The sequence below is a fragment of the Ursus arctos genome, unplaced genomic scaffold (genome assembly GCF_023065955.2).
Source record: "Ursus arctos isolate Adak ecotype North America unplaced genomic scaffold, UrsArc2.0 scaffold_6, whole genome shotgun sequence".
In the NCBI taxonomy this organism is placed as follows: domain Eukaryota; kingdom Metazoa; phylum Chordata; class Mammalia; order Carnivora; family Ursidae; genus Ursus; species Ursus arctos.
This window is the reverse complement of record NW_026623078.1, coordinates 44,235,147-44,251,173: the sequence shown is the minus strand read 5'-3', so window position 1 is coordinate 44,251,173 and position 16,027 is coordinate 44,235,147. Positions and strand designations below refer to the sequence as shown.

At 37.2% G+C, this 16,027-nt stretch overlaps 1 protein-coding gene across 2 annotated transcripts in view; it reads right to left on the bottom strand.

The window, feature by feature from the left end:
- The window catches only part of SLC26A7 (solute carrier family 26 member 7), a 113,803-nt gene that overhangs the window by 71,676 nt on the left and 26,100 nt on the right, over positions 1-16,027 (bottom strand). For both annotated transcript variants that reach the window (XM_057307860.1, XM_026495763.4), the window contains exons 3-4: positions 14,167-14,277; positions 12,204-12,376 (exon numbers count right to left, since the gene is read on the bottom strand). In XM_057307860.1, coding sequence (XP_057163843.1) covers positions 12,204-12,376; positions 14,167-14,277 — 284 coding nt within the window. The remainder of the gene's footprint in view (positions 1-12,203; positions 12,377-14,166; positions 14,278-16,027) is intronic.

Below are 16,027 nucleotides of genomic sequence, written 5' to 3'. Positions count from 1 at the left end.
CTCTCCCACTCCCCCTGCTTGTGTTCCCTCTCTCGCTGGCTGTCTCTGTCTCTGTCTAATAAATAAATAAATAATCTTTAAAAAAAAAAAAGATTCTGGAACAGAAGAATGACATTAGGTAAAAATTAAGGAGGGCTGAGTACTACATATGGACTCAGTTAATAGCCATGTATCAACCTGGGTCATTAACTGTGACTGATATACCACACGAACCTAAGATGTTACCAACAGGGGAAACTGTAGGTGGATGGGGGAAGTGGCAGCTCTGCTCTCTTTGCAACTTTACTGAAATCTTAAATGATTCTAAAACAAAAAGTTTTTAAGAAGGGAAAGAAAAGAACCGCCTCCACATCTTCCACAGAATCCTGAGGTAAGTCGACATTTCTCCGCAGTGTGTGTACTGCGTCTGACGAGTGCCTGAGTTCCACACACATGGGCATCGGGAGAAGGAAGACCTTCAGAGGGGCTTCAGACAGCTGGGCTCCAAAGGCATGACGTGTGTGTAAATAACCACACCAAGACAAATGTGCACACGTATAAAAGAGAGGACTAGAAAACACGCCACAGATTTCAGAAGGAGAAGGGAATTATGCTGGATAGGGGCACGCTTGTGCCTTGACACATAAGGAGGCATCCAAGCGGGAGAAGTTATTAGAAAGCATTCCAGAAGGGGGAATGAAACATGAGAGACTATGGACTATGAGAAACAAACTGAGGGCCTCAGAGGGGAGGGGGGTGGGGGAATGGGATAGACCGGTGATGGGTAGTAAGGAGGGCACGTATTGCATGGTGCACTGGGTGTTATACACAACTAATGAATCATCGAGCCTTACATCGGAAACTGGGGATGTACTGTATGGTGACTAACATAATATAATAAAAAATCATTATAAAAAAAAAAAAAGAAGAAAGCATTCCAGAAAGAGGGAAGAATAGGAGTATAAAGGAGGACAGCGTGGATATATTCAGAAGACAGAGCTGCTAGTTCAAAAGGAGCACAACTTGCCTAAAGGGAGTAATAGAAAACAAAGCAAGACATTTTGAAGTCAGAATATGGAGCACCTTAAAAGTAGTGAAAAGAGAGTTTTGCAGGAGTGAGTGACATCACTCTTCCATACATTTATTAAACACCTAATTTTGCCAAGAAGTGTGTTGCATGCTGGCTCAAAAATAAGAGCTGGGCGTTGGTAGGATTAATCTGATGATAAAATGTGGAACAACTGGCCATTTAAACGTGTCAGTATAAGAGGAGTAGCTGAAGGAAAAAGGACAGAAAACACCTAAACTGGACACAGCAGGAATGGAGAACAGAGATGAGCCATGTGTTGGATAATCTAGAGGCAAACTGATCATAGGCTTAGGAAACACAGTTTATTTTATTTTTTTTAAGATTTTATGTATTTTTTATAATAATTTTGTTATTATGTTATGTTAGTCACCATACAGTACATCCCAAGTTTTTGATGTAAAGGTCCATGATTCATTACTTGCGTATTAACACTCAGTCCACCATGCAATACATGCCCTCCTTAATACCCATCACCGGCCTATCCCATTCCCCCACCCCCTCCCCTCTAAAGCCCTCAGTTTGTTTCCCAGAGTCCATAGTCTCTCATGGTTCATTCCCCCTTCTGTTTACCCCCTCTCCCTTCTTCCCTTTCTTCTCCTACCGATCTTCCTACTTCTTATGTTCCATAAATGAGTGAAAGCATATAATTGTCTTTCTCTGCTTGGCTTATTTTGCTTAGCATTATCTCCTCCCGTCCCGCCCATGTTGCTGCAAATGTTGTGAAATCGTTCTTTCTGATGGCTGAGTAATATTGCATTGTATATATGGACCACAACTTCTTAATCCAGTCATCTGTTGAAGGGCATCTCAGCTCCTTCCATAATTTAGCTATTGTGGACAATGCTGCTATGAACATTGGGGCACCTATGGCCCTTCTCTTCACTACGTCTGTATCTTTGGGGAAAATACCCAACAGTGCAATTGCTGGATCATAGGGTAACTCAATTTTTAACTTTTTAAGGGACACAGTTTATTTTTCATTTGATTTTTTATTGTCAAATATATCTGAAATTCACTGGAGTTAAGAATTATTTTTATTTGGAATTACATGGTTGAAAGGGGCACCATAAACTTTTCAGTTCTCAGGCTTTTCTGGGAAAAAAAAAAGCCTCTCATGCAAGAGGTGATGAGAATCAGAAGTGCTAGGGGTGGACAGTGAATTGACCCTTCTGCCTTCCTTTCTGCCCCAGTTATAGAAATCAATGACATTATAGGATGGGATGATTGGAGCATGATAGTATTAAAAGACACAGGGGCACAGGAAGTGGTTGTATTTTTATTTTTCACTGGGTGGTGGCTGGGGAATAGCTGTGGGAAGAGGTGGGAGATTTCACTGACTAGGTCTTCACATTTCAGCCGGACGGATCTGACAAAATCCATAACCAAACTAGAAAATTATAATACATTTTCTTACTCCTTTTTCATTAAGAACTGTTTACAGTTTAAACAGATATAAACACATTCCCTATCTTCTGGTCAGGGATAGAGGGAGAAAATGGTAAATTAATAAAAGTTAAAAAAAATCTCAATTTAATTTTGGCTACTTAACATAAATGATATCATTAACATTTAATTGACCTTTTTCTTATTCAAGTTATTCAACTTGCATTTATTAAATACTAGCTACTGGAATTACAGAGATAAACCGTCTCCACTCTAGAGACTCAAGTGTAGAAAAGCAAGTGTAAATATGGGGGTAATATTTCCTGGTAGATAGAAAAGTCCTATCACGTGAGTCATGAGCCATGTCTTACCAAAGGAAGTAGGGGGAATCACTTAAAACCATGTCCAGAGATATCAGGGAAGGGTTCTCTGAGATAATTTTATTTAAGCTGAGCCTAGAAGGACATGCAAGTGACATGGAAAAGGACCTTGAAGGCCTGGAGAATGGCTGGCACACAGTTGTACAGCCAAGGTCATTATCCCACCATTCAAGTCATGCATAGTACACAGGCTGATGCTGCTATTAAGGAGGTGAAACGTGGGAAAGAACACACAGAATGCCAGGCCTCAGAAGTTACTGGATGGAGTTTCCTTGCTTCCTGTCTCAGGATGAGTTTAGAAAGCCACGTAACTAGCATAGCAGCTAGCAGGCTGTGTACTGGAGTCCAAATCCTACTTGGCTAGTTCCTGATTATGAGATTCTAAACATAGATCACTTCGCCTTTCAGTATCTTCATCTGTATAATGGGAAAAATAAAATGACTTATTTCATAAAATGTTGATGGGGATTGAATGTATGAATACATACACTAGGATGAGAACAGAGCTTGGCATATAGTAGGATAATAAATATCGTTATTATTTTTAATGTGAAGAATTTTCACTTTTATAATTTTAAGGATGTTATAATTCTACTTTTAAGTGTATTACTTCTCAGCTTCGCCGGGTACAAATACAGCTGGAAAGACTTAGATTAAACAGAGTAATGACTTCCTGACCACAATGGTTGTGAAATAGTGAAACATCATCAAAATAAATTTTAGATTATCTTCCCCCTGCACTTCAGAAGAATGAAGTCAATGATTTTTCTGGAAGCAGTATGTATGATGTGTTGAATAGGCAGGTTAACCAAGTCTATATCTTAAATATTTCCTATATTCATGATCCCATTATTTAATATACCAAAAAATGTTTAGTACAAAACCTAAAGTAAATGAAAATCTCCTATTTGGGTCTGCAGTTGGTTTCTATTATTCTTAAAGACGTAAGCCTGTGTGTTTGCAGAATGCACTGGTACAGTAATACAAGGCTTTGCCACTTAACACCCCTGCCTGTGTCACCCCATGCTTGTGCAACTGTCAAACAAAGGCGCTGTATATCCCCATGTCCTCCAGGGCAGAAATCTTCAGAAAAGTAGAGCTTGGGAAAACTTCCAGAAGTAAATGGGCAGGGGACAATCCCAGACCCCTCACAGTTCTTGGAAAGAGGAATGGGCAAAATGCCCAACATGAGAATAATAAAAGCTACAGGGAGAAGAGAACAATGGTTTTTAAAAGTGCCTTAACTTTTATTGAGTGTTTGTTTCCCCAACAGAAATGCTTACTGATATTGGCATTTTAAACTGCTCCACCTTGCCTTGAAATTAACACCTCATTGCTATGAGTGAGCAAGCAATTCCTCTTGGATGCTACTGTTTTTTGGCTAGAAAATGTTTCCTTTTTATTTTTTTTTCTGAAAAGTAACACTAATAGCACAAAATTGCATCAGTTACAACAGAAACACTTTCTCTGCAAAATGAGACACTTAATGTACCTTAGAAATAGATGGTACAAGTGGACACAAAAAGATTCTCAGACCATAAAGTTCAGTTACAGATACTCCATGAGTTCTAATCACAGAGGTCCTTGCTATGTTACAAAACCATTTACCAAAAAAAAAAAAAAAACAAAAAAAAACCTTGAAAATCAACAACAGTGAAATTACACAGAGGGGAAGAAACCAGACAAAAAAATAATACAGTGAATACGTTTTTATGAAACTCTAGAAAATGCAAACTAATCTACAGTGATTCATGGTTGATGGGAGGTGGGAGTTCAAAAGCAGTGAGAAGGTCAAGTGTCAAGGAAAAACTGGGGGGAGTCACAGATATTTTCACTATCTTGATTGTGGTGTTGGCTTCATGCATATGTCAAAACATCAAATTGCACACTCTACATATGCTGAACTTATGTGTGGTAATTATACCTCAATAAAGCTGTTTTTAAAGGGCCCATAATCTCATCTACAACATAGAAATCTATCACATTACATTATTGTGGTTGTATAAATGTACTTTATACTAGCAATATAAAAAAAAATGGTAAGGAGAAGAGAAACAGGAATTACTTCTTTGCCTAAATGACAATGAATGAGAGATATTTGAAAGCATTTATGTTTATGATGGACACATAAACAGCTTACCTAAAAGGTAATCAAACCGCTACAAGGCAAGTCTGTTTATTTGGTGAAAGCAGCCTACAGAAATGAATGCATCATTCTCAGGGCAAGAAAGACCAAGTAGACAAAAAAAAATGAATAAGAATATTAAAAACTTAATAACTTAAACTAAGAGACTATGCCTTCTTCTCCCCAAGTGCTCATGAAACATTCACAAAAATTGATCATAGATTAGGTCACAAGGAAAACATCAGTAAATTAGAAAATGTAGAAATATTACAAACAGCTCTCTCTGACCACAATGCAATAACAACAGAAATTATTGGCAAAATTAAAAAACAAAAAGGCCCATTTGTTTGAAAATATAAAACCTTTTCCTAAATAATTTTTGGGTGAAAGGGGAAATATAAACTGAAAATACTGCATTTCTAAAAAAATATTGACAGTTAAACACTATCAGAATGTATAGAAAACATTTCAAACAATGAGCATGGGAAAATTCACTAAATGCACTAAATGCTTTTAATCAATAAAAATTTTTAAGTTATAATAAATGATTGAACTCAAAAACTAGAAAAAGAATAACTACACTAAAAAAACAGCAAAAGATAGGAAATAAAATTAAAAGTAGAGGTAGCAATAGAAAAGAGTAGACATACTGTTTCAAAATCCTAGTTTTTTTAAAATAGAGAATTAAAATAGGCAAACCACTAGCTAACTTGATCAAGAAAAAAAAGAGCAAAGTATAAATATAAAACTAAAAATGTCAAAGCAGAAAACATTTAAACAAGAAAGTGTTTAACAATCATAAGATATCAAAGACCTACATACAAGTAAATTTGAAAAGCTAGATAAAAAGGACAATATTCTAGGGAAATACAGATTACCAAATTTGACCATACGGGAGTCAGAGTGCTGCAAATGACAACTTTATAGAAGAAATAGAGAATGTTATCAAGAAATTACCACCAGGGGTGCCTGGGTGGCTCAGTCAGTTAAGCATCTGCCTTCGGCTCAGGTCATGATCATCAGGGTCATGGGATTGAGCCCCGCATCCTGCCTGCATCTCGCTCCGTGCTCAGTGGGGAGTCTGCTTCTCCTTCTCCCTATGCCCTCCCCCGCTACTTGTGCTCTCTCTGTCTCTCTCAAATAAATAAAATCTTTAAAAAAATTAATGAACAGAATCTAAAACCACATTAAGAACAAAACACACCATGATCAAGTGGGAGTTATTTGAGTGATTTAAGATTGGTTCAATGTTAGGAAATCCATTAATATAACATATAATAGACTTCATAGGGAAAAAATCACATGATTATCTCTATAGATGCTGAAAAAGCCTGCAGCAATATTCAACATTTTTTCTAATTTCTATTAAATACACAAAAATGTAAAACAATAAATAATTCCTTAACATGGTAAAATATATACACTCTATTCTCAAGGCTAACATCTTAATGGAGATGGCTAATGGCATTTTTAGCAAGTTCAAGAAAAGCCAAAAAATACTCTACTGTTTCCACTATTATTTATCATTATAGCAGAGGTATCATCTAATGCAATTGAACAAGAGAAATCATGAGTCATATTAATTTGTAAAAAAAAAGAAAAAAAGTAAAAATACCTCCTGAAAATACTAGAAAATCAATGAATAATAAAACTCATTTAAATAGCAAAAAAACAAAAAAACAAACCAAAACTCAATAAGGTATCAGGATATATAATGAACAGACCAAGCTCCATAAGTACACGTACGCAATACTGGAGATTGCTTATTCACTTTCCTCATCCAATAAGAATACTATTCTTTCCTGATAATGGCATGCTCAGTTACTCCTCTCCCCACTAGACTATATCTTCTATGAAAAGTGACCTGAGCTGTTCATTCTCTTTCTCTGGTTTTCCCAATGTCTAGCAGATAGCTGGCTAGAGTAGAGTTCCAAAAAGTTATTTTGTGTCTGGCACTGATGTTTAATATTTCTAGCAACTATCACATTCTTTATCACTAGCAGAATCCCAATTTGTTCACTTTTCTTTTAGTGAGGTATTCAAGGAAGGAGTTCCTTTCTACATCCCAGAAGTGAATTTTAATTAGTCTAAGACCATTATGGTGACATTATCCCTCAGCCCACTGGCAGTTCATTTAAGAATGGGCACGTGATACTTCCAAGCAGCAGAAATCCACCAGGGACTTTCTAGTGTCGGTTTTTACTCCTGACAAAGAAATGCACAAGGAGAAACTGCCATTTTTCTGAGTCTTGATGTGATTGTGTGAGGACATGGTGCTTGGCACGATGGCAGCGTTCTGAAACCGTGCAGTCATGGACTGAGAGGTCAGCCGGGAAGAAAAGTAACCAGTCAAGGATGGCATAGCAGGAAGCTATAAAAAATACAGGCTATTGAGAAAATTATAGTTACTGAATTAACAACCAGGAACTCTGCTACTACCAGAATTCTTCTTACATGAAACACTAAACTCCATCTTTTAAGCCACTTTTGTGTATAAATTATATGTTCTGCAGCTGACAGCATCTTAACAGATACATTTGTTAAATAAAGAAATGAGTGGGAAAAAATCAATAGCTTTTATAGACAGAAGCAATAACTAGCTAGAGGACATAATGGTAAAGAAAGCTCCGTGTATAATGGCAACAAAGATGATGAAGTACTTAGAAATAAATGTGCAAAACATGTATGAGGAAACACTCCTGAAAGACTTGAAAGTCTAACAAAAGTAGACTCGAACAAAAATAAAGGCACCTGTTCTTGGATAAGATAACTCCGTGTCATAAAGATCTCAATTGAACACAATCCCAATGAAAATATCAACAAGTTTTTTTAAATGGAGCTAGACAAGTTGATGCTAAAGTTCAGGAGAAAGAAGAAACTTGCAGGCATAGCCAAAAACACACTAAGACATGAAACCTACAAAGGTGGACCGGTCCTACTAGATCAAACCACAGTACAAGTGTCCATACTTAAAACAGGATGCTACTGCCACAAGAATACACTTACAGCGCAGGAGAATAGAACAGATCAGATTTAAGTAAATGTGGAAATGGTAAAGGTGGCATCAGAAATCGCGGAAGCAAAGGTAAACCCTTTCATGAACGTCACTGGCTCAACCGGGCAACTACTTGGAAAAAGAATACAATTAGATCCTTATTTCCCACCACACACAAAGATAAACTCCCCACAGATCAGGAAAGTAAACGTTTAAAAAAACTCATATAGAAAACAATTTAATACATTAAATTTTTAAAAATATGGTGAATTCCTCTATACACTTAGTGTAATGGAAAGCTTTCTAATATTGACAAAGTCCGGGGGCAATGAAAAAAATGACCGATAAATCTGACTACATAAATTTCTTCATTTGCATGGTAAAATAAATTGCATGTTGAATTAGACTAAAATACTTGCAGCATATATCACAGATGAAGGGCTAATATCCATACTATATAAAGAACTCTTAAAATTTGAGGGAAAAAGGACTAAAACCCTAATAGAAAAATTAGAAAAATATATGAATATAAAATATAATCCACAAAATGGATACAAAATGGTCTTAAACATAGGCAAAGATGTTATAATTTTCCATCACTCATAATTTAAGAAATGCAAATTACCCTCGAATATTATTTCTTACCTACCTAATTAATTAAAACTTAAAAGTCTGACAACACATTCTGTTGGTGAGGCTGAGGGTGTTCTCATGTATTTCTGTGGGAATGCAAACTGCTACAACCCTTTTGGAAGGGAATTTGAAAATATCTAACAAAACTACATATGCATTGGCCTTCTGATCCAGTAATCCCATTCTAGGAATTCACCCTGAACAGACACCACCACCAATATGAAAATACACATGCACATACACAGTAGCATTGTTCACAAAGGCAAAATGCTGGAATCAACTGAAATGCCCAATTACAGGACATATGTTGAACAATGGCACATCCGCCCAACCCAGCACAATGCAGCAATAAAAAAGCATGAGGGGCATCTCTAGGAGCTGACGTGGAATGATTTCCAGGATATACTACTGTTAAGTGAAGAAAAACAAACACAAAAGAATGCTACCTTTCATGTAAGAAAGAAGGGTAAATAAGAAAACACTCATTTTTGCAAAAGTATAAACCAGAAATGAACAAGACAGTTTACCCATAGGAGGTGGGTGAGAATAGAGCAGAAAGGAGAGGGAGACTGGAGGTGGGCTGGGGAGAATGACAGTTCTCTGATGTACCTTTTCTCAGAGTCTCCTCCTGTTATAATAATTAAGTCTAACAAATGTCAGACTCAATTCTTTTAAAATCACAAAATTATTACCTGGCATGATGTCTGCTATTTCTTGATTTTCAGATTCTGAATAGCTCATTTTTTAATTCACCAACTTTTCTGCCCATCTACCATGTGTGGAGTGCTAGGCTAAGTGCTATGAAAGTTGGAAAACAGATTAAGATACTGTAACCTCAAAAACCTTGTGTTCCAAATAATGTCTTATGTAGAAAACACAGCAGAATATTACAAATGTGCAGAAAGCTGAAAGAAAGACAAAAAAGGAGCAATCTCAAAATAAAATCAGAAATTTTATGGTTTGAAAACAGTTCGCTATAAGTATACATCTTAATTCTAATTCCTTTATTATTTTATGCCATAGTTTCCTCTAAAAATAACACAAGACATGTCAAAATTAAAGAGAAAGACATGCTAGAATCATTAAAACAATGTTAAGGAATATAAGCCTAGCAAAGAAATAGAGAAATGGTTGCATGGGAAAGGAAGTTAGATAAATAAAAGCAACAACTTAGTGGAAAAGGTTAATGATGAACTACCAGAAGAGAAGGCAAAAGAGGAAAAGCACTAAGTCACAGAGACCTTATTACCTAATAAAAAAGGCAGATCAGTTCATCAATTGAATGGGTTGCCAGACAATGAGAACCTGTTGCCTGCCATGACCTCTTGCAACACAAAATGCCAATAGATGTCTGTATAAGTAAGCATCTGGGAGTAGGGATCTCTGTTACTTAGAGCTGAGGGCATTTCCAGCCGATACACAATCTGTGAACCAGATTGGATGTGACTGTTTCAAACACCTTAATATGATCTTATTAACCTAAATAGTTCCATCAGGTGGAATTAGAAATAAATAAAACAAGGTAAACAAACACTGTCTGTGTTTGTAGAAGCTGTAAACCTTGGGACTGCCCTCATATTCAGGAGGTTTCAGATCTGAAGGAGGAAAGGAAGAATGACCGAAAAGCTGGATCCAACAGACCCAACAGACCCTAGGGTTCTGGTTGACAATGGACAGATGAGTTTGGAGGTCAAATAAAGTCCAGCCATCTGTTCGAAAATTGGCTAAAACATAGGTCACATATCCAGGATCAGAGCAAAAGACAAAGGAAAGCAGATGTTTGATGAAGTTATAAGACAAAACATGCGACTCTCTGGATCAGATTTTACATGTAATAAAAGTCCATGAAAACCAAATTATTTTTATTATCTTTAATAATATCCTGTTGTACTCTCATGATTCTAGGGAGTTTCGTTCCGAGAAATGAGACATTTATTTTTTATGTTGTTAGAATCCTGGCTTTTACTTTTATATTTTATTATCATTTAAATTCTTAATCCAAATATGCTAGATAATAACAAAATACCTGATGACTGTTTTAAACTATGGAAAATGGTTAAAATGAGATGAAGCAGAAGGTTGCTGGGTCTTACTGTTAGTTATACACTCTCCTGGATTTTTAAAAATACTACCATACACTTAAAACTACTTGTTTCATGCTTAAAAGAATAAGAGTAAGTCTAAACCTAGTAAAAATAATAAATTCAAAGAGAGATATGAGTGGAAGATAGTGGGACCAGAAGGAGCAGTGATATTATCTTTTTGTGTTAATATAGAGATTTTTATTTTATTTTAAATGAGCAGAAATTAAGGAAAACCTACACCAAATCTATGACAACATATCCATTTTTGAATCGCCAATTCACATGGCTGATTATTTCTGAGGCGGACACAGATGACAGTTCCATTAGAGGGCTCACAGTGGCCAGTCGAGGGAGAAGAGCCCACTACGCTTGCCTGCCAAATCTCAGAATACAAGAACATCATCCACGTTTGAAAAAATAAAAAGAAGGCTGCAGGGTACTCAGGCAACCAGTCTGTATTTCATGAAAGCACAGCCATCACCATACACAACACCTATTGGCCTTCTAGTCTGGTAGTCTCCTAGGCAAAGCTGTCCCTCAGAGGGTCTATTCTCTAAAGAACTGGGAAGAGTTGAATTAATATTGGTTTTACATCCTAAATTCTCCCACCCTTTTTACATCGCTGGAAGGCAATGTAATTCTAAGAATTTCTGTTTCCTTCCCTCTAGATCACATCTTTTCTTCTATCCTTCCAATTCCAGACAATCATCAGTTATTTTTCTCCCTTGTTGGCCTTTACATCATCTTTGACCTTGTAAATAATGTTAAATGTTATAAAACAGAGCCTCTACCAACCCAGAAAATAGTCATCCAGGAAGAATTATAAAACAGAAGAATAAGCCAAAAGGGCTATCGACAAATTCCGTGTCTAAGAGTCAGCACTGTCCTACATTTATCTTATATTCACTTCTGAATTATCTAATTCTGACAACTGACTAGAAACAGCAAATTACATAGTCCAATATTTTGAAGAAATAGAAAGACTAGAGCAGAGTAGACAACAAAACAGCTGCCTGAGGCTAAACGGGGCCAAGTCTGGTGCAGGTCTGAGTCGAAAGACCTCACGCTGGCCCGTCTTCAGCACAAACGAAATACCACTTGCTACTGCTGTAGGGAATTAACATCATAAACTCCGAAAATTGGGAAGGACCTGAGAAATCTGGTCACGTCTCTTCCCGTTGTAGGAACTTCTCCTACCTTATCCTACAGTGATGATCCAGTCACTGTATGAACACAAGGACTGCCTCACTGCCATATAAGGAAGCCCATTCCATTTTGTAAAATATTTTTAGAAAGCTCATTCTTGAAAAGTCAAAAACTGCTTCTCTGTAATTTTGATTTCTTGATTCTGATTCATTTATTCAACTAGCACAGAGTACTCTATGTAGTAGACAGTGTTTCCATAAAGATAAAACACATCAGCCCTTCATCCATCTATAGAAACAAAGACATGAACACGAATAAAAGCGAAGCACCAACTGCCTTTCTTTCCATGGTCTCCTTTTCTTCATTCCCAAGTCTCAGTGCCACTTACCTGAATCACACCCCCCAAGAAGGAAACGGCTGCAGCAACACCAATCCTTCGCAGCTCGAAGTCCGATAAACCCAGTGTACTTGTGTTACTCTGTGTGGTGAAGTTCTGGCTGCTCAGAGGGACAAGCCGTTCCACTGCGTTGGCTGATATTAAGGATGTCAAGGCAAAGGTGCCTAAAAGGGCGTGGGAGTGGGGGGAATCTTCTGTTAGTAACGGACTCAATAATAATGGATGGATTCCACCATTAAGTTGACTCCATGGTGTAAAACCAAATAGATCTATTGGAAACACTCCTTTCAGCACCCCAACTTGTCCACCCTTCATTCCACTCCACAGAAGAAGCAGACACTTTCCTACATATACACATATTCCTTCAACACACAGCCACACCCACCTACTTGCTCTTCCCAGGCCATCCGTACATTTTCCCACCTCGGCAGACCTACCTGCACAGAGAATATCCTCAGGGCAGGGATTAGGATCACAGCTTAGACTTTCATGCAAGTCCTCTATTTATCAATAATATGACTTAAAGCACATTACTCTGAGTCTGCATTACTTCATCTGTAAGCTGGGGATAGTAATACCTACCTTTCAGGATTTAGGGGAAATATAAATGAGATGGTAAATATGAAAACCTCAATAGGCTCAGGGGTTAACTGGGAGCTCTTCCATTTCAATATTAGCCCCGTGCAACTCATTTCAGACTTCTGACTTCTAAAACTGTAGGATAATAAAGTTATCTTATTTCAAGCCACTAAGCTCCTGGTAACTTGTTACACATCAGAAATAGGAAACCAATGCAATCAATAACACAAACTGACCACTGAAGAAATAGACCCACACTTCGAGGCTGAGATCTTAAGTACACAAAATACATAGAAATGCCTCTATGGATAGTTCTAGTTAAAAGAATTTTTATCATTATTACCTTAATACTTAAGATGAAGGTATCATTTTTGTAATAATAGTAACTAACTTACTAAATCTTATGTAGCAAGTACTAAATTAGACACTATACATTAACTATCTCATCTAATTCTCACTACAATCATATGAATGTTTTTTTTTTTTTATTTCACTATCCAGAAAGTAGCAAATGGGCCTTTAAAATGTTTTCCAAGGTCATACAACAAATAAGACAACAAATAAGACATACACCCAGAACCACATAAGTCTACAACCCAGGGTTTTAACCAGCTTGCTCTATTATCAGACTATTTGCGATAGTTCACATTTTATTTAGTAATGCAGAGGTAGACAAGGTAAGAGATACACTAATTAAAGGGCATTATGGATTCTAGCTTCAAAGAAACCTGAAAGATCATTTAGTCCAAGTATCAATTACATAAGAAATGTTTTTCAATATTTGAGTAACTAAGTTTGATAGCTTTTTCTTTCCCTCAAAGAACTTACCTTCTCTCATTTCACTGTAAATTCAAAATATATGCCCTTCTCTCATGACCTTTTTACAACTTAAAAATGCAAAGAATCTTTAAAATAAAATTGGTTATGTAATAATACAGCAATAAGTCACAGTACATATTGAGTAACTGAGGCACAGAGAGTTAAATGCCTTGCTCTAATATTTGCTGAGGTTTTCAGAAGTAAAGTTAGAATTGCTTTGGAACTGTAATCAGTAACTAACGAGCACTTTTTTTTTTCAAGATTTATTTATTTATTTTAGGAGTAGAGAGAGAGAGCCCATGCACATGTGCACACACATGAGCGTGGAGGAAGGGGCAGAGGGAGAGGGAGCGAGTGTCGTAAGCAGTTTCCGTGCTGAGTGTGGAGCCCATTGTGGGGTTTGATCTCATGACCTTGAAATCACAACCTGAGCTGAAACCTGGTTTATAAGTTGGAAGCTTAACCAACTGTACCACCCAGGCACCCCTCTAATGAGCACTTCTGAGTCCTTTTCATTAGTAACATGAGAAGCATAAAGAGAGACAGAAATTATTACCTGTGGCAACGTGACGTCCCATTCCAAATATGGCGTAAATGATGGCAGGAAACAGAGACCCATATAAACCAAACACTGGGTGCACAGATGAGAGAATGGCGAAGGCCAACCCTGTCAAGCAGACCCAGGTAATTAGGACCATTTTATAACTCCAAGATACAGTCTACTACAAAGCAGATTGGATATTGGTTTTTTTAATGACAAAAGGAACTATGACTTAATTATTCTACTTGCTCAATGAGATTCGAGTGTTACTATCCTAAATAACAGGAAATTCCCTCAATTAGCTCACATTTAAATTTCAATTCTAAAAACCATTATTTTTGGACCACTGTCTTTCCCTTGATTACAGAGATGTCTACAAGAAAACATTGGTTCAGAAAGTCCTCCTGGTAAAAGTGATAACATCATAAGCAAAATATCTCCACACACACTTCGAAAAGCGTTTCTACATTTTTTGTGTCATCATTGGCATGGTAGCATCTGTGGGACAGGCAGGCTAGCAGCATTACTGCTGGCAGAGGAGAAGATCAGGAAGGCTGGGGCAAGAAGGATGTGCACTCAAGGCTGATGGCTGGCAGCTGGTTGGCCGGCCTTACACTGTGTCACAGCGGCGGGGCAACGTGTGAACCTACGCACTTGCCATCCTGGACCCCAACCTATTTCAGATATAGTTTCTTAGAGTGAAAAAAAATCAACTTTGTTTATTCAAAGAGTAGGTAAGGAGTAACCCATAACTGTTCATTTTTATTCCTCACAGATACCACTGCCTACATAGTTTGTATGTTACACACACATTGAAACTTTACTTAGACATGTCGAAATGACCACTAGTGGTTTACATGTGACCAAAATACATGTGAGTATGAGCTCATTAAAGTGATCTTGCTGGTGGCTGGTCCTTGGCATTAAACGGCTAGTTAAGCTAGGTGCTGATAGAGCCATTCAAGTCTACACAACTTCCTGATAGGCATTTGATTGAACATAATGCACTTCCGAAGGTACAAAGACACTTGAGGAAGGAGGCAGCATTAGAATCTAGATTACCTGAATATGAGGTTAATTCATTATTCACACGAAGGAGCCTGACAATATGGCTCCAAGATCAATATTTTTTACCGTTTAACTTTTACTGTTTTAAAATTAAGTTTAATTTCTTTCTAAATAAATAAATGGTACTTATACATCAAATATTTTTTCAAACACTACAAGACATTTTAGCTTTAATTAAAATACATAAAATGTCTACCAATGTCCGTCCCTTCTTTATTTTTAAAAACCTATCTGGATTGCTATTTGCTTACCATGTATTCCTAAATGGTGAAAATGAATAAAAAATGGTTCTAGAAGGGGCAGTGGTAGAGGCTGCTCCAGGATTTCATACACGCAGGATGAGAGGCAGCATTCTGGTTGTTAGGAAGGATGACGTTAAGTATTCCCCCACCCCACCAACAAGCCCCTCCTGGCATTTATAGCTTATGCAACGTTGTAAAAATTGTACATTATATCTGCCACACAGAAACCTAGAAAATAACTTTTCCCTTTCATTCTCAGAATGAGTTACCTGAAAATATTACCTAGCAAAAGACAGAATGCTGAGCGTGTCCAGGTAAGAAAAAATGTGGCCCACATTTCAGAAGATCACCCAGACCTACTAAATCAATGATGGGGGCAAAGGGCAATTGCATGCAGCACCTTTAACAAAAGCATCTTGTATGAATTACATGCACACTAAATTTTGATAAATGTGATAAATATCAACAGGGTAGGAGTTGCCCTACTTGGCTGCATTTTTATTCTGTCTGCAACAGGAAACATATAGACAGAGCTAGAAACAGTGAGATCCTCACCTTTTGCCCAG